This window comes from Peromyscus leucopus, chromosome 1 (assembly GCF_004664715.2).
Source record: "Peromyscus leucopus breed LL Stock chromosome 1, UCI_PerLeu_2.1, whole genome shotgun sequence".
Lineage (NCBI taxonomy): Eukaryota > Metazoa > Chordata > Mammalia > Rodentia > Cricetidae > Peromyscus > Peromyscus leucopus.
Genome location: NC_051063.1, coordinates 52,797,406 through 52,816,754, shown reverse-complemented (window position 1 = coordinate 52,816,754; position 19,349 = coordinate 52,797,406). Strand labels below are relative to the sequence as shown.

The 19,349-nt window shown below is 41.9% G+C and overlaps 1 protein-coding gene across 1 annotated transcript in view; it reads left to right on the top strand.

Moving 5' to 3' along the window:
- The window catches only part of Oga (O-GlcNAcase), a 36,597-nt gene that overhangs the window by 3,884 nt on the left and 13,364 nt on the right, over nt 1-19,349 (top strand). The window contains exons 2-10 of the mRNA XM_028891191.2: nt 1,989-2,040; nt 2,696-2,793; nt 5,206-5,336; nt 6,811-6,982; nt 8,513-8,611; nt 10,577-10,861; nt 12,357-12,515; nt 14,413-15,026; nt 16,243-16,417. Coding sequence (XP_028747024.1) covers nt 1,989-2,040; nt 2,696-2,793; nt 5,206-5,336; nt 6,811-6,982; nt 8,513-8,611; nt 10,577-10,861; nt 12,357-12,515; nt 14,413-15,026; nt 16,243-16,417 — 1,785 coding nt within the window. The remainder of the gene's footprint in view (nt 1-1,988; nt 2,041-2,695; nt 2,794-5,205; nt 5,337-6,810; nt 6,983-8,512; nt 8,612-10,576; nt 10,862-12,356; nt 12,516-14,412; nt 15,027-16,242; nt 16,418-19,349) is intronic.

The following is a 19,349-nucleotide window of genomic DNA, read 5'->3' as shown; positions in this document are numbered from 1 at the left end:
TCGAACTCACAGAGATCCACCTGCCTCTGCCTCCTGAGTGCTGGGATTAAAGTGTTGTGCTACCACCTCTACACCTCGATCCTAATTTTTCGTTTTCACAACTTGGTTCTGGAATTAGAGTGCTTGAAAGTTTATTGTTCAGCACCACAGTTGGGTTTGTAAATGTGAATATATGCCTGTTACTTATTTATTTGGTTCCTTTTTTGTTGTAGGGACTTTTTTAAAAGTTCATCATAGACAAGTGTGATGATTCACACTTGGAATTTCCACACTTAGAAGGTTGAGGTAGGGAGATGGCTACAAGTTCTAGACCAGCCTAGGCTAAAGAGCAACTCTATTGCAAAAAATTGTGTGTGTGTGTGTGTGTGTGTGTGTGTATGTATGTATGTATGTATGTGTGTGAAGTTAAGGGAGCTCCACATACACCTTTTTCTAATTCTCTGATCTTACTGCCTTATGTAGCTCTTGAAATCACCCCTCTAGAACTAATTGGACTTCCCTCTTAGTTTTCTAGACAGGGTCTCAGACTGTAGCCTGGCTTAGCCTGCAGCTATGTAGTTGGGACTGGCTTCAGACTTAGGCAGATTCTGCCTGGGCCTCTTAACGTGCCTGGACCACTGGAGAGCAACCGTGCCCATCTTAGTCTCCTGCTGGTGTTAACATTTGGTTTGCTCTGCTTTGTCCCCAGTTGTAAGAGAGAGTTACTTTGTTCATTTTGTTTTGTTTTTTGAGACAGTTTCTCTGTGTAGCTTTGGAGCCTTTCCTGGAACTCAACTCTGTAGCTCAGGATGGCCTTGAACTCAGAGATTCACCTGCCTCTGATGGGATTAAAGGCATGCGCCACATGGCCAGATAGAGTTACTCGTTAAAGTAACACTCAGTGATAGCGTGTTTGCCTAGTATGGTCAAGGTTCTGGCTGGGGTCATTTCCAGGATTTAGGGTGGGGTGTGTGTGTGTGTGTGTGTGTGTGTGTGTGTTTTGTTATGTAGGTACTGGAAATGTGTAGTACTGTGTTACTGAATTGTATCCTCTGCAAGCGTGAAGAGTCCTTACTGACAATAAACATGGTAGGTTTGGGTTCTTAATAGCTACCTTGGTGGTACTCCCTATATGTAATTCATGTGCTTGGAAGGCAGAAGCAAGAGTATTGCTACAAGTTTGAGGACAGTCTGTACAATGTCTTGGTCAACCAGGGTACGTAGTGAGACATCTTGTCTCACTAAAAACAAAACCCTACCTTCTACCTAGTAAATGTCATAATAGGAAATATGAAAATTTATGAGCAGAGAGGGAGTAAGTACCTCTTACCACCACTCACAGATAAATAATGCTACATTGAGTAGTTTTCAGATTCTGGTGTGTTCTATCCATTTCTTTCTTTCAAGATCGTCCTGGGGATCAGACCCAGGAGCTTTGGGAGACGAGGCTGTTTCCTCAGTAAGCTGTGTTGTCAGCGACTGTGCGTTGCTTAGAAAATGGACTTCCAGCCAGGTGGTGGTGATGCACGCATTTAATCCCAGCACTCGGGAGGCAGAGGCAGGAGGATCTCTGTGAGTTCGAGGCCAGCCTGGTATACAGAATTAGATCCAGGAAAGGCGCCAAAACTACACAGAGAGACCCTGTCTCGAAAAACAAAAACAAAAAACAAACAAAAAAAAGAAAGAAAAGAAAGAAAAAAGAAAATGGGCTTCCACGGTTTGTAACCTTTTTCTCCTAATCGGTTTGTAACCTTTTTCTTTTTTTTTTTCTTTTCTTTTTTTGTTTTTTGGTTTTTTTTCAAGACAGGGTTTCTCTGTGTAGCTTTGCGCCTTTCCTGGAACTCACTTGGTAGCCCAAGCTGGCCTCGAACTCACAGAGATCCGCCTGGCTCTGCCTTCCGAGTGCTGGGATTAAAGGCGTGCGCCACCACCTACCGGCCTGTAATCTTTTTCTTAAGCTGTACCTCATTTTGAAACCTGAGAGTAATTTTATTTTCCTTTAACTCTAGGGTTTTATGGAAGACCTTGGGTAATGGAACAGAGAAAAGAACTCTTTAGAAGGTAAGTTTGCGTGTCGCAGAGGAGACCCTTACACGTTGGCTAAGGCTGTTATCATAGCAGGAGTTGTTCTCTTAGAATCCTTAACATCTTTGCCTAGGCTAGTGGTTTTCAAACTTTTCCTGGGGAAGTTGAGCAGGTTTGGGGATTTGTCTCCTTTATTCAGAATTATGTTTTTTTAAGACTTAGTATGATGGTGTACTTTGTGATCTTTAATTTGTTAAGGGCTGGAGAGATGACTCAGTGGTTAAGTGCACTTCTAGAGGACATGGGTTCAATTCCCATATTCCCAACGCCCACATGGCAGCTTACAACTTCCTGTAACTCCAGTTCTAGGGGGTCTGACACCCTCACACCAATGCACATAAAATAAAACTAAATAAAAAAAAATTTCCAAGCCGGGGTGGCACTTAATCACATCGGGACAGAGCAGTGATCCTGAGTAAAGCTCTACAATACTAGAAAGCGCAAAGTAACAAAAAAAAAAAAAAAAAAAAAAAAAAAAAAAAAAATTTAAAATTTCCATCGATAATTATATCAGTAGAATATTACTGCTTTGTCATGAGATAGAGGTACACACACAAAAAAACGTGAAATTGAGGTTTATAGCCTATTAATGTTGCCTACTAATGTGTCTGTAATTTTCTTTTCTCTTAAGGCTTCAGAAATGGGAATTAAATACGTACTTGTATGCTCCAAAAGATGACTACAAACATAGGATGTTTTGGCGAGAGATGTATTCAGTGGAAGAAGCTGGTAATCTTTGTGTGTGTGTGTGTGTGTGTGTGTGTGTGTGTGTGTGTGTACATACATGTATGCCCCTGGCTTGCACACATGTGCAGGCAGGTGCTTAAATATGGAGTTTTTTTGTTTTTTTTTTTTAAAGATTTATTTATTATGTATGCAGCATATGTGACTGCAGGCCAGAAGAGGGCACCAGATCTCATTATAGATGGTTGTGAGCCACCATGTGGTTGCTGGGAACTGAACTCAGGACCTCTGGAAGAGCAGTCAGTGCTCTTAACCTCTGAGCCATCTCTCCAGCCCCTTGTTTTCTTTTTTTAACTGAAGGTCTCAGGGATTAAATTCTGTCTGTCAGATTATGTGGCAAGTACTTTTTTTTAATTAATTGACGCCCATTATGCAGGATACACAGACAAGGAATTAAGCATTCAGGAGGGTGGAACCTGGCAGGGAATTAGCATAGGGAGGATATCCAGGTCAAGGTCAGCAAGCAAGGCAACAGTTACCCAAAAATGGGGGCCAGGGCCTTACAGGTCCCCCTTTTACTAGAAAATGAGCTTCTGGTTTAGGTTGTATGGAATGTCAGCAGGTCACCTTACGCATCATGGAGATGCCTGCCCAGGCCATATAGGTGCTCTGTCTTAGGTTGGTGAGCGCCCCCCAGGCATTACCCGTCTCTGAATACTCATTATCATACAGGCTCAATCATGTGTGAGCTGCATGGTTAATTGCTGCTGCCAAAGATCTCAAAGTGGCACTGAGCTTGCAATCTGTGTGTTTGACACAGAAAAGACCAACAGAAGTCCTAACCCACCCATAGCCAGTAGGCTAAAGGCAACTGAGTGGCAAGTACTTTTATCCTTAGCTGTCTTGCTGGCCTGGTGGTAATTTTTTTTTTTTTTTTCATCTATGTGTGAGTGAGGGGACTGTTTTAAGGCAGTTATACTAGACTCTTACTAAAAATTGTATTTTAGTTTATGAGTAGTTTCTCCTCTTGTCTGGTAGCTAGTCTGTGAGCTAGAGAAGATTTAAAGTGGCATAATAAGGTCACAGTTGTGATTGTGGTTCATAGATGTGCCAGTCTGACTCCACGTTTTGTGGTCAGAGATCATATTCTTTATTTCTGTTAGAGGTCTTTGGACCATGAACTACTAGGCAAAGAACCAAATCCAGAGACAGGATTTGGAGAAAGAAATAAGACCACCTGCCTTAAGTACAAATTTGAGGGACTCTTCAATTTAATCAAGATAAATCATATTTATGTAATTAATTTTGGGGGTCCATTGTCTTAATTTTCAATTGCTATGACAAACCATGATCAAGACAACTTATAAAAGAAAGTGTGTAAGTAGGGGCTTACAGTTCTCGAGAGTTAGAGAACATGACCATTATGCTGGGGAACATAGGAGTGGGGGCAGGCTGGAGCGGGAGCTGAGAGATTACACCCCGATTCGTAAGCATGAGTCAGAGGGAGCAACTGGGAATGATGTGGGCTTTTGAAATCTCAGCTGGCCACTAGTAACACACCTCCAATAAGGCCACACTTCCTAGTCCTTCCCAAACAGTTCCACCAACTGGGGAACATAGGCGCCTGTGCGGGCCATTACTTATTCAAGCTGCCACAGGCATGGTGACACACCTTTAATTCCGGTGTTTGGGAGGCAGAGGTAGGCTTCTTTGTAAATCAGACCAGTGGCACTTTTCTTTAGTGACTTAGTGAATGAATAAACATCTTGTACTTAGAATTAAATACTACATGCTTAGCTAACATGATAGATGGTTATGGATAGAGCCAAGACAGTGACTGCAGAAAGTGTTCTTATTGTGGTGAAGCCACTGACACCTCTGTCTAGTGCTGGTTCCTAGTCTCTGTCAGTAAACATACCTGTATTTTCTGATGGTGTTGGTAATGCGATTTTATATGATCACTATTCAAACTACAGTTAAGTGACTATCTTATACTGTTGATACATAATAGGAATATATTAAATTTCAAAGAGTTGCCTATCATTTTAAAGGCTAAAATCTGATTTTTTCTATAGATATGATGAAGTATTAGATCCTTATACCTTTAGATGCTAGGGGAAATGGAAATGGTTTGTGTCAGTAAAACAATTGACAATTTACGGGCAGTGGTGGCACACGCCTTTAATCCCAGCACTCGGGAGGCAGAGAGGCAGGCCGATCTCTGTGAGTTCAAGGCCAGCCTGATCTATAGAGCGAGATCCAGGACAGGCTCCAAAGCTACAAAAGAAACCTTGTCTTGAAAAACCAAAAAAACAAACAAAAAAACTTCTGTGACTTATACTTTCTAAATTTTAATTCTTAACCTTTACTATAAATTGGGAAGAAATAACTTCTTCAATTAGAAAGTTTCTTTTAGCATTCTGTGTTGCTTCCTAAAACTACAACTCTGTTCTTTAGAGCAACTGATGACGCTCATCTCTGCTGCACGAGAATATGAGATAGAATTCATCTATGCTATTTCACCAGGATTGGATATCACCTTTTCTAACCCCAAGGAAGTGTCAACATTGAAACGCAAATTGGACCAGGTAATTCTTTTTTTATTTTTCCTGACTCAGTATTGAAATGGAGTTTTCTTAATTGCTTTATGGTGTTAAAAGGAAGTTGATACTTTATTTCTATAGCTATTACTTTCATAATTCTGGGTAGAGAAATCTTGTCAGTCAAAAATCTTATCTAGAATACCAGTGAGATCCCCCTGCCTCTGCCTCCTGAGTGCTGGGATTAAAGGTGTGGGCTGCCACCACATGCTTTATTCTTTAAGCAAGGATTCATACTGGTGCCGTGACATGGCTAGTAAAACTTGAAGGGAGAAGCTTTGTGTGGCCACTCATTATATTTCAGCATTTGAGAGACTGAAGTAAGAGAATTGCTAAGAATTTGAGGCCAACTTGGTCTACAGTGTGAGATCCTCTCTTAAAAAGGGGAGGGAGGCTGCAGAGACAGCTCAATGGATAAGAGCACTGGCTGCTCTTCCAGAGGACCTGGGTTCAGTTCCCAGTACCCACATGACAGCTCATGATTATAGCTGCAGTCCCAGAGGATGTTGTGCTCTCTGCTGGTGTCTGTGGGCATAGCATGCATGTGGTGCACAGACATACATACAGGCCAACGCACACACATGAAATAGATCCTAAAGAAAAGAAGAAGCAAACTAGGAGCCGTGCATGGCTTGGTGAGTAAAGCTCTTGCTTCAGGAGCCTGGAGGTCTGAGGTTGGTTCTTGATACCTACATTAAAAACCTGGATCCGGTGGCTTGAATCTGTAATCTCAGCATTCCAACTAAGAAATTGGAGGTGGGTGCAGGAAAATTACCCAGAAGCTCACTGGGACAACTAGCTTGTAGTAGTACATAGCACAATGGCAGCAGTAGAGACCCCGCCTCAATGAGGTGGGAGAGAATTCAACTCCCGGAAGGTTTTGGTGTGACGGCCACGTGTGCAGTGTGGTGCGTACCCACTTACACAGTAATTTAAAAAATGTGAGGTTGGGTTTGGCAAGGCTCTGTGTTTACCAGGCTCTAGCTTCAATAACCATATTCCCCCAATTTTAAGATAACTTTTCATGAAGGAACTTTTAAGAGGAGGTTAATTACCTGTTAATCAAATGGTGTTCATTCTGATGCCTAGTTAGGCCTTTCTGAAAAGGAATTGTTTAGTATTAGTGTGCTTTCCAAGACTAGAGCAAGGCCTAACTAGTTCATAGATTGAATATACTTGTTCATACTTCTATAATTTTATGAATTTCTTGGATCTTCTAGCATAGGTTGCCTTGTATAAACATTGTTGGAACGTATATTCCATTTAGTCCAAAATGAAAATTGAGTCTCAAGATACTAGCCATATTAACTTAGAATTGCTGCCAATGAAAATGTAAAAAGATCAGATATGCTTTGATATTCCAAGGAAAATATTTGACTTTGAGATAACTATTAGTATATATTTAAAATATTTTTCCTTTCTCTGGGTGAACTAATAATGGTGTTGGTTTTTCTTTTCTAAGGTCTCACAGTTTGGGTGCAGGTCATTTGCTTTGCTCTTTGATGACATTGACCACAATATGTGTGCAGCAGACAAAGAGGTGTTCAGTTCTTTTGCACATGCACAAGTCTCGATCACAAATGAAATCTATCAGTACCTAGGAGAGCCGGAAACGTTCCTGTTCTGTCCTACAGGTAGTGTATGTAATAACTCAGTATTTAGTTAGTCTTGGATCCATGTAAGCCAGGCATGGTGGAAAATCCCAGTACTCAAGAGGCAGAACAAGTGGATCTCTGTGAGTTCGAGGACAACCAGTGCTGTCTTAAAAAAACCAAAGGAAAAAAAAAGGATCCTTGTACTGGACCTATTACATCCTTCCCTTCATGTATAAAAGCGATACTTTTTTAGAAGACATTTCTCAAAGTCTTATATAGGAAAAATTTAGGACCTCATATTACCAAAGTAAGCTGGAGATTTTATGTACTTGTGAGTATTAGAAGTGTGTAAACATTACATTGTCCAGGTTAAAGGAGGAGAATTGTGTTAGCAAATGAAAACTGAGGAAAAAATTGAATTTACATGATTTTGACTTATTCATGTCTCACTCCCTCCTCCTTGTTCCCCTTTTCTGCCCATGGATTTCTGCCCTTGCACATCTCCACTCACTGACGTTCCTTGTTTCTAGTAGTCAGAATAGAGAAGGTCACCACTGTGCCACTAAATTTTCTTCCATTGAAAATGTTTTAATCTTTCACCTCCCACAATTCACCTCCATAAACTTTACTCACATTTTTGTTTTGTTTTGGAGACAGGGTTTCTCTGTGTAGCCCTGGTTGTGCTGGAACTTGCACTGTAGACCAGGCTGGCCCCCAACTCTCAGATCTGCCTCTGCCTGGATTAGAGGTGTGAACCCACCACTGCCTGGCTCACTTTTGTTTGTTTTGCAGGAAGAGATACTAGTTGTAAGAAATAACTTCTTCAGAATTCTTTGCTGGTGGGGGTGTTTGGTTTGGTCTCGTGTATCACAGGCTAGCAAGTTGGGGATTAAAGTTGGGGTGATGTGCATATATCACCATGTCAGGCTTTTTTTTTTTTTTTTTTTTTTTTTTTTTAAAGCTTAAATTTATGTAAAATCTTATAAAAATACATTTCTAATGACTGGGATTATAAGGATGTCTTGATACTACTACTGAAAATTTCAGGATTTTGTTTGTTTTTTGAGGTACAGGCTCTCTTGATGCTGAGTCAGTCTGTGGTACATAGGAAGAACTTGGGTTTTGTTTTGTTTTGTTTTTAAAAACAAACATGAAGATGAATATCAGTAATCCAAGTGCTAGGGAAGCAGGGTCAAGGAGAACCATTGCCAGGTTGAGGCTAGCGTAGCCTATTTAAAGACCCTGTTCCCCAAGAAAACAAAAAAGAGATTCAATTGCCATATAATGAAGGCTGGTCTGTGACGTCAGTATGTCTAGCCTAGAGTGGCCTTCTGTGAACTTCTGCTATGGGCTCTGGAGTTAAGATAACAAGTAGGCCCATCACTCAGTTTGAATATCTGATTGTATAAACTATTATTTGTAACATCTGCTTAAGTTTACCCCTTTTATGTGTGATAAAGAGCCTTTTACTGTTTGAATAAAGATAATATAGAACTTTTAAGCATTTTTCTCAGTTCCAATCCGTGACCATTTCAATCCTGACTTAATTTTCTCCCCCTCTGCATTCAGAATATTGTGGCACTTTCTGTTATCCAAATGTTTCTCAGTCTCCTTACTTAAGGACTGTGGGTGAAAAACTTTTGCCTGGAATTGAGGTGCTTTGGACAGGTAAGTCTTCAAGAATTGTGTAACTTTTATTATAGGACTTAAAGAACAACCGATTGATCTTATTAGGTGAATATTTATGTCTTTTGAGACAGGGTCTCCTGTATTCCAGGCCTGAAATTTGCTGTGTAGCCAAGGATGACTTTGACTTTAATGATCCTCCTGTTTCTACCTCCTGAGTGCTGGAAATAGAGCGGTGTCCAGTATACCCAGTTTGTGTGGTGCTGAGGACCAAACGACTAACAACTCTTGCCAATTTAGCTAGATCCCTAGACTCCTGGGGAACTTCTGTTTTATAAAATGAGTAAAAGGATGTGTTGCTATGCTAGTTTAGAAAAGAGAATGGAAGCTGTGCACCTTTAATCGCAGTACTTGGGAGGCATAGGCAGGTGCATCTCTGAGTTAAAGGCCATTCTGGTCTACATAGTGTGTTCAAGGACTACATAGACTCTGTCTCAAAAACAACAAAAAAAAAAAAAAAAAAAATAAGCAGCTGGGTGAGATTGGTGCACACTGGTTGTCCCGGCACTTGGGAGACCAAAGTAGAATCAGGAGATTGAAGCCATCCTTATAAGCTCAGTAGTGAATCTCATCAGCCTGCTACACACGGAAATGGGGGGGGGGGTATGGAGATGGGTGGAGAGAGAAATTTACAGGATACTGTGTACACAAGGAAAACATGTAAAAGCTGCTTATGAGCCGGGCGGTGGTGGCGCATGCCTTTAATCCTAGCACTCGGGAGGCGGAGCCAGGCGGATCTCTGTGAGTTCAAGGCCAGCCTGGGCTACCAAGTGAGTCCCAGGAAAGGCGCAAAGCTACAGCAGAGAAACCCTGTCTCGAAAAACCAAAAAAAAAAAAAGAAAGAAAGCAAAGAAAAGCTGCTTATGTGTTTTAAAAGTTTTAAGCATTTTTATTGTCTTGTGTATGTGGTATTTGTGTGTAATTGCATGTGTCACAGCACGTGTGTGGAAGTCAGAATAGCCTCTGATGCTATTGCTCCCCTTCCACCATGTGGGTCCTGAGGAATCAAACTTAGGTCATCAAGTTTGGGGCAGTGCTTTTATCAGCTGAGTCACCCCTACCCTTATTTTCTGTAAATCTATTAGACTGATTTATGAGAGAGACTGTATGTGTGTGTGTGTCCCCATCCCCCATAGCATATGTATGTAGGTCAGAGGACAGTTTATGGGAGCTGAAGCCATTTACCATGAGGGTTCTGGCAATTAAATTCATGTCACCAGGCTTGGCAGTGAAGCATTTTTATACACTGAGCCATGTCACTGGCCTTCCCAGCCTTTGTTTTATCTCTTTACATTTTTTTATTACATTTATTGTTTATGTGTGTGTGTGTGTGTGTGTGTGTGTGTGTGTGTGTGTGCATGCATGTAGAGGTCAGGGGACAACTTGTAGGATTTGGTTCTCCTACCCCAAAGGTTGTGGGATTGAACTCAGATTGTCAAACTTACCTTTTAGATTCTTTTTTTTTTTTTTGTTTTTGTTTTTTTTTGTGTTTTTTTTTTTTGGTTTGGTTTTTGGTTTTTGGTTTTTCGAAACAGGGTTTCTCTGTGTAGCTTTGCGCCTTTCCTGGAATTCACTTGGTAGCCCAGGCTGGCCTCAAACTCACAGAGATCCGCCTGGCTCTGCCTCTCAAGTGGTGGGATTAAAGGCGTGCGCCACCACCGCCCAGCTGATTCATTGTATTTTTTATGTATACTTTGCCTGCTTGTGTGTATGTGCACCTAGTGTATGCCTGGTGCCCATGAAGGGATCATCTGATTCTGGAACTGGAGTTAAGGATGCTTGTGAATCACCATGTGGGTGCTGGAAACCCAACCCAGGTCCTCTGCAAGAGAACAAATGCTCTTAGCCACTGATCCATCTCTCTGTCTAGCCTTGCTACAGTAGATTTTTAAAGAACCACATAGAAAGTTCTCCAAATAAGGAAATTCTTTAACCAATTATTTTTAGGTCCCAAAGTTGTTTCAAAAGAAATTCCAGTAGAGTCTATTGAAGAGGTTTCTAAGATCATCAAAAGAGCTCCAGTGATCTGGGATAATATCCACGCTAATGATTATGATCAGAAGAGGCTGTTTCTGGGTCCCTACAAAGGAAGATCCACAGAACTCATCCCACGCTTAAAGGGAGTGCTGACTAATCCCAATTGTGAATTTGAAGCTAACTATGTTGCTATCCACACCCTTGCCACTTGGTACAAATCAAACATGAATGGAGTTAGAAAGGATGTAGTGATGAGTAAGTATCCTGTATTTGATGATGGACTTTTAGGGGAGAGGTATATTCAACTGGAGCTATTGGTAAGTATATATTCCTTTATTATCACAGTTAAAGCTTTTACTAAAATGTGTTTTCATTTCTCTTAGTGAGTCATAAATATATAATAAAAGCCCCGAGTGGCTTTAGACAAGTCTTTTTTTCCCCTCAAAGTTCCTAATAGAGTTTTGTTTGTTTTTCCGAGATAGGGTTTCTCTGTGTAGTTTTGCGCCTTTCATGGATCTCGCTCTGTAGCCCAGGCTGGCCTCAAACTCACAAAGATCTGCCTGGCTCTGCCTCCCAAGTGCTGGGATCCTAATAAATAGAGTTTTAAGTGAGAATGTTGGGTTTATTTGTAGGCATTTAATTATATTGTATGGCAGATGCATCTTCCTGGTATGAGAGTGGAAGGAATAAAAGTACCTACTTTTGAAAAACATGTAGGTTGGAGAAGACACGCAGGATTTATAGTGTTTCTAGTAAGATAATGTTTATCTACAGAGTGGTACCAGTGGAAAGAATGATAACCTGAAGTGTTGAAAGCAATTTGACAGGTATTTGAGCTGAATCGAATAGAATTGCTGCACATAAAGAGTCATGGACTCAGGGGAAAATATTGGTCATAAAAATTTTGAAGTTGGAGCATGCAAGATGGCTTAGTGGATTAAAGGTGGTAGCTGTGCAAGTCTAGCAACCCAAGGTTGAGAATCTGTTATCCATAGAATGGAAGGAAAGAATTGGCTCCACAGCTTCCTCTGATCTCTGTAGTATGCCAAGGATGTGTGGTATGTCGTCTGTTCTCATTCTGTACCCCTCTTGAAAATTTTGTTTTGTTTTTTGAGACAGGGTTTCTCTGTGGAGCCCTGGCTGTCCTGGAACTTGCTCTTTAGACCAGGCTGGCCTCAAACTCACAGAGATCCACCTGCCTTTCTCTGCCTCCCAAGTGTTGAGGTTAAAGGTGTGCCAGCACTGCCTGTTCCCCTCTTCCAATTTTTGATTCAATTAATGAGTTCTTTTATGGCTTGGTTATTGCTGTCTCCTTGACCCCAGTAAAAGACACAATTAGGAGTATTCTCTCCATTCCTCTGCATGTATGGCATTTAACTCCACATCTTCTAAGACAGAGATGTTAGATTAGCCAAACTCAGCTGTGCAGGGAAAGAAGAAAAGACTTGATGCTCAAAAGCAAGACTGTTAAGTTTCTCTTCTTATACTTTAATGAATTATTGATAATGAAGTTGTAAGTACCTGAAGACTCAGGTGTGTTTTCTTTATTCAAAGGATGGTGTAAAGCTTTTAATTAACATTGCCATCTCATTATTGGTACTTAGTGGACTTTTATGACCAACTTTTCCAATGATTCTAACATGCTTACTTCATTTGGAACCTTGAGCAAGTAGGTGACTTTCTAGATGGTTATTGGAGGATCTTGTATGTATGTTTTAAATCAAACTATTTTTGTGCTTTTCACCCTCAGCTGACAGCGAAGACAGTACTGTATCGATACAGATAAAGTTAGAAAATGAAGGCAGTGATGAAGACATTGAAACTGATATACTCTATAGTCCACAGATGGCTTTAAAGCTAGCTTTAACGGAATGGTTGCAGGAGTTCGGCGTACCTCATCAGTACAGCAGTGAGTTGGGCTGGGGTGGGTGGGGTGATGGTGCTGCTGGGAATTGAAACTCAAGTCTCATGAATGCTAGACAATCGGTCTCATTTAACAATATCATAGCCCATCAGTTTTTATTTTATGTTTTATTTCGGGAATTATATTTATTTATTTGTGTGTATGAATGGTTGTATGGTACACATTTGCCTGTGCATGCAAATGCCATCCATCCATCTTGGGACTTTTCCTTTTGATATGGTTTAATGTAGCCCACATGGACCTCTAATTTGACATGTAGCCAGAGATGAGCTTGAACTTCTGATTCTCCTGCCTCTACTTCCTGAATTTTTGTTTGTTTGTTTTTCGAGACAGGGTTTCTCTGTGTAGCTTTGCGCCTTTCCTGGAACTCACTTGGTAGTACAAGTAGCTTTGGAGACCAGGCTGGCCTTGAACTCACAAAGATCCACCTGCCTCTGCTACCCGAGTGCTGGGATTAAAGGTGTGCGCCACGACCGCCCGGCCCTGAATTCTTGAAATACAGATTTTTGCTACCACACAGGCTTAGCCATTTTCATAAGGAGATTGAATTACAGAGCTGAGTCACAAAGTACACTGTCATGCCGCTTAACTTAGATCTACTGTCAGAGTGTAATTGAGTTTCAGCCGGGCGGTGGTGGCGCACCCCTTTAATCCCAGCACTGGGAGGCAGAGCCAGGCGGATCTCTCTGAGTTCGAGGCTTACTCTGTAGACTAGGTTACCTTCCCTCAAACTCAAAGAGATCGGCCTGACTGCCTCCTGAGTGCTGGGATTGAAGGTGCGCACTACCACACCCAGCCCATGCCCAGCTTCTTAAAAAGTTATTTTATGTGTATGGGTGTTAGGCTTGCATGTGTGCCTGTGCACCATGTGTGTGCAGTGACAGTGGAGGCCAGAAAGGGGTGTTGGAGGCTATGGAGTTGGAGTTACAAATGGTTGTAAACCTCCCTGTGGTTGTTGGGATTTAAACCTGGCTTTTCTAGAAGAGAACCAATGTTCTTTATGTATGGATGTATGTATGTATGGATGTATACAGCATATGTGACTGCAAGCCAGAAGAGGGCACCAGATCTCATTACAGGTGGTTGTGAGCCACCATGTGTTGCTGGGAATTGAACTCAGGACCTCTGGAAGAGCAGTCAGTACTCTTAACCTCTCACCCATCTCTCCAGCCCCGAGAACCAATGTTCTTAACTGCTAAATCACCTCTCAAGCTCCCCTGCTTTTTTTGAGACAGGGTTTTGTTTTGCTTGATAGTCCTGTCTGGCCTGCAAGAGTAAGCTTTGGCATAGTAGTTAAGAATGCTTTCTGCTCTTATAGAGGTCCTCAATTCAGATCCCTACACACACAAGTCAACTCAGTCATCTATATTTCCAGTTTGAGGAGATCTGATGCCCTCTTCTGGCCTCTGAGGGCGTCGGGCATATTGTGGTACCCATACATACATACATACATACATACATACTTGTGCCCTATAGGTATTGGATCCCCCTGGTGCTACCATCATAGATAGTTGTCAGCTGCCTGATGTGGGTGCTGGGCATTGAACTCTGATTGTCTGAGAGAGCAGTATACACTTTTTGTTTTGTTTTATGACAAGGGCTCACTTTGTGGCCTTGGTTTTCCTGGAAACTCACTGTGTAGATCAGTCTGGCTATAAACACAGAGATCCTGTCTCTGCCTTCTGGGTGCTGGTCTTAAAGGTGTGTGCCCCACCCTTGTCTACAGTATTCAGAAGGGTGTGCCATCATGCTCAGTTTTCAAGGAGTTTTTAAGTTTACTGGTTTATTGTATGCACATACAGGCATGTGCATAAAGTCTAGGAAGTCTGATCTGTTGTGTTTCTAGTTTTGATTGCCTTTGTTTCCCTTCTCCCCTTGGTAGGCAGGCAGGTGGCACACAGTGGCGCTAAGGCAAATGTAGTGGACGGGGCTCCTCTAGTTGCGACACCCTCTTTAAATGCCACGACTGTGGTCACGACAGTTTACCAGGAGCCCATTATGAGCCAGGGAGCAGCTCTGAGTGGTGAGTCTTCAGCTCTCACCAAGGAGGAAGACAAGAAACAGCCAGATGAAGAACCCATGGATATGGTGGTAGAGAAGCAAGAAGAATCAGAGCACAAGAGTGACAATCAAATACTAACTGAAATTGTTGAGGCTAAAATGGCAGAGGAATTGAAACCAATGGACACGGATAAGGAGAGCATGACTGAATCCAAGTCCCCAGAGATGTCGATGCAGGAGGATTGCATTAGCGACATTGCCCCTATGCAGACTGATGACCAGACAAACAAGGAGCAGTTTGTGCCAGGTCCAAATGAGAAGCCTCTGTACACCGCAGAGCCCGTGACTCTGGAGGACCTGCAGTTGCTTGCTGATCTCTTCTATCTTCCCTATGAGCACGGACCCAAAGGAGCACAGATGTTACGGGAATTTCAGTGGCTTCGTGCCAACAGTAGTGTGGTCAGTGTCAACTGCAAAGGCAAAGACTCTGAAAAAGTAAGTGTGCCCCATGGCCCTCACTGGCTTCCTCCCTCATACTCCTCCCTGATACTAGTGATGTGCGGAGGTTTGTTTACAAGGCCTAAAGAAACAGTTTAAAGTTGTTTGGTTGGTTGGTTTTCTAAGACAGGCTTTCTTGGATCTCTCTCTCTCTCTCTCTGTAGACCAGGTTGGCCTGGAATTGACAAAGATCCACCTGCCTCTGCCTCCCAAGTGCTAGGATTAAAGGTGTGTGCCACCACTGCCTGGCTTTAAGGTTTGTTTGTAGCTGAGTGTAGGTCTGTGTCCACATACAGGGACATGAATGCAGGTTCCCACAGAAGCCAAGGCCTTGGATCCCTTGGAGCTAGAGTTAGAACAGTTGTGAGCCACCTGATGTGGGGTGCTGGGTTGGAGACAGATTCTCCATAGAGTGCCATCTGGCCTCCCTCTCAAGGCAGGCTTCCTGCCTTAGTTCTCCCAAGTGTTGGGATTGTAGAAACCCCTCACCTGCAACAAAGAAGCATCCATGGACGCCTGGCGTGGTGGTTCTTACCACAGAGTTGAGGGTCATTCTCCACTACATGATGAGACCCTGCCTCAAACAAAACAGCAACAAAAAACCCTGGTGCACACCCCCTACCCCCCAAAAAAGTCACCAAGTTTGATTTCTTCCTTTTTTCCCCTCAGCCATGTTACTGTGAAGAAATTTTTATTTCATATGTATGAATGTTTTGCTTGAATGTGTGTATGTGCACCATATTTGTGCCTGGTGCCTGAGGCCAGAAGAGGGCATCCCATCTCCTGGGGCTGGAGTTAGGGGTGTTTGTGAGGCCACCATGTGGGTGCTGGAAACAAGTTTGAGTCCCCTGCAAGAGTGACACGTGCAGTAACTGCCGAGCCCCCCTCCACTCCTGAGACTCACATGGATCTACTGGGGCCAGGTGTAGAGTTGACCTAGTGTAGCACGTGTTCTTTAAAGGAAACGGGGAGTTTGCTACAGCTGACCTTTGATTTCTTAGTCTGGCTTGCCAGTTAGAAATGGCGGAAAGTATTGTAGGTATTTTCTGTCAGTTTGGGGAGATAAACTAATTGCTCTCTAGAGTTCAAACCAGTGATTCACTGATGTTTAAGATAAATTGCATGTGCCTGATAAACAGCTCAGTTTGTAACTCTTAGATTATTTCGTTAAACTGAAAATTGTTGCATCCTTTTTCTTTTGAATCCTGTATAGATTGAAGAGTGGCGGTCCCGAGCAGCCAAGTTTGAAGAGATGTGTGCGCTGGTGATGGGGATGTTCACTCGGCTCTCCAATTGTGCCAACAGGACAATCCTTTATGACATGTACTCCTATGTGTGGGATATCAAGAGTATAATGTCTATGGTGAAGTCTTTTGTACAGTGGTTAGGTGGGTGCAGCAGCAATGACCTTACCTCCTCATTCATGTGTGTCGTACTTCAAAAATTATCCTCAGGGAGAAAACAGTTCAGGGAATTGGCAAGTTTTCATGGTTTTTATTTCTTTGCCTAGATTTTTCTTAAAGGTGAACATAGTTGAAAAACTCAAAAGTTTTAGTAATTTTGTTGAGCATGTTAATTTTTCTCCCTTGGGCTAATTCCATAAATACCTTGAAAATATGTTAGAATGTACTGACTTTAACATGCTCTGACTGAATGCTTCCTGGATGGAGCCCTGAGTCCTCCGGTGATGTGATTTGGAGATGAGACTCTATGAGATGTGACTCTGTAAGCTTCCTGCTGCTTGCTGTGTCTTGGTAACTTTAGTGCTGTGTTGATTAGAACAACTGCTGCAATTACCCCAGGGGCCTGGCCAGAGGAAGCTGTCCTCCCAGCCCTGTGCGCATGCGAGCTTTAGTGGAAGGCTATTCTGGTGCTACTTGGTATTACTTCATGTGGCTGTTTCTTTATCCCTCCTCTACCAAGTAATTGATTTTAGCATGGAATGCAGATTACAGTCCCCTATCAGCTCTGCTTCGTCCACTGGACTTTTCTGTGCTTCCTTTTTTTTTCTTTTTTCTTTTTGGAAATTCCCAAACTTGGTGGTTTAAAAAAAAAGAAAGAAAGAAAGAAAAAGCACCAGCATGGCCAGGTTTCTCCAGGGACCTCATTTCATTTCCAGGTTTTCAATGCAAATGGACTCACAGCACAGCAGGCAGCAAAGCTAACTGACGTGTCAGATTTCATAGTGGTCGCAAATACTGTGCTGGGCTTTCATGATCTTAGTTGTGAAATAGATGGTTTGAAACACAGCTCCTGAGTAGTCAGATTTCTAATTCTCCACCTATATGCCTTTGGGCTCCTACACACGAAAGAGGAAGAAGAATCTCTGATTATTGATTTAGAAACTATGAGAACTCCCTTGTGTTCTGTGTATTAACATAGCAGCCCTAACGGAAGGCTGTCTGGGTAGGAGACGCCTCTTTAGGCTCCTGGGGGAAATCAATCTCTGTACTGACTGTTGGGTGACAGACAGCACTTGCTGCCCAGGCCTTTTGCCAGGGACTTACTTAATCCTCACAGGGACTTGCACTTTAAGTCTCAAAGGCCCCTAGGAATTTTGAACCTGAAATCCAGATTATTGAGCTTGAGAATATATCACTTAAAATATTATATTTAAAGGTTTAATCTTCAGTATCACCTCCTCCCCATTCAAGAATTACTGAAAGTTAAATTTTATTATGTCCAGTATTGTTTCTGTCTCTTCTCAAGCTATCTTTGCCTGAGAATTTTCCCATTGGTGCAGCCTCGAGGCCAGAACATGGTAGTTTTAAATAACTACCATCACATCTGTGTAGTTGTGCAAATGCCCGTGACAGGGAGAATATGTTCATGACCAATTTCAGGGGCTCATGATTAGAATCCTTCATTTTTTTTCCTTTCTCCAGTCCAGCTGGCATTCAGTCCTTTAAAGAATGTGGCCATGCAGTACTTTTGATTACTAACGACTTCTATTATCTTCTTCCCCATTGTGTACAGATGGGAGAATCCTCAGCACAAGTGTCTACTACTATTGGATGGACAGCGGCAGATGTTCACAGCGCGTCATGATTAATTAGTTTAAGTTGAAAGACTATCTGTGAGGTAGCTCAGGTAGAAGAAATTAGGGCAGTAGACATGAACTGAAGTCACGTTTGCGCAGCGTCTGAGGCATTAACCATGTTTTCATTTGCACAGCTCTTCGTACATGCAGCTTTTACTGTACTAGTTGGAAGTGCTAGTTATGCTGGAGTCTCAAAGTGGAGGGTAGGGGAAATTGGCTGAACTTAAAGTTTGAGAAGCATAGTATTTTGGTTTTTGTTTTTGTATTCTTCCTGTACAGTGTAAATCACTGACTCACGGAATGGGACAAGCTCTTGTAGTCAAAATCTTGACCTATTTCACGCTCATTTTACAAATACTACATTTTATAGGTTTGTGTTTGTTTTTCCTTTTTTTTTTAAATAAATAAATAACCCTACCCTTAAAACATAACAAACCTAGACACGATCTCTTAATGGGCTGAATTGTCAACAAAAATTTGGTTGGCTTTGGGACTGTCTGACTAGCACATTGTATCTTGTACTGATGAGACTGTTAACTTGAACAGGAGGTAGAATGCTGTCTTCCAATGGAAAAGAACTATATGCGCTGCTGTATCTTGTCAGAAAACCAGGCAGGCCATTTCTAGTTGGTTCCCAAACATTTTCTATTAATTCTCTTGATTGTTGGCTTTATTGCTTGTGAGATTGGTTGGCAATGACTTTAAAAACGGACAGCTGGGCCTCAAAGCCTGCTACTTGATGTGTGTGTTCATCACACTGCAGACATCATAGCAGAGGAGTAGAAGAACCTCTACTGTGTGTCACACTTCTAAGAAAAGTGTGTTTTAGCTCAGGACAAATTAGAAAAAGTAAATTGGCTCTTCCCGTTCTTAGATCTTGACAGACTGGTATTCTAATTGGCTATGTCTGAATTTAGATTGTCCTTGTCCATGAAAACCACATTTTTCATTGTTGGATTTTTGTCAACAGTATTCTGCTGACCTTAAGTTTTCTGACAAGATTAACTTCCCTTTCCTGTACCCTTCCCAAAATGTAAAATGTGACTTCAGACAGGTTTAATTCAGTTCCTCATGGGCTGTGATAATAAAATGTCTCTATTTCATTTCGGTTTATAGTTAGAGAATTTCATCTAGATAAGCAGCTGTTTGATTTATTGCTGTGCTTGAGGAATATAGAAACTTTACTTGGATAACCTAATTATTCCTTCTAGTAATTAAAGCTTAGAACTGATAGTAGTGGTTTCCATTAATCAGAGGAAGGAATATCGAAGTATTGAAAT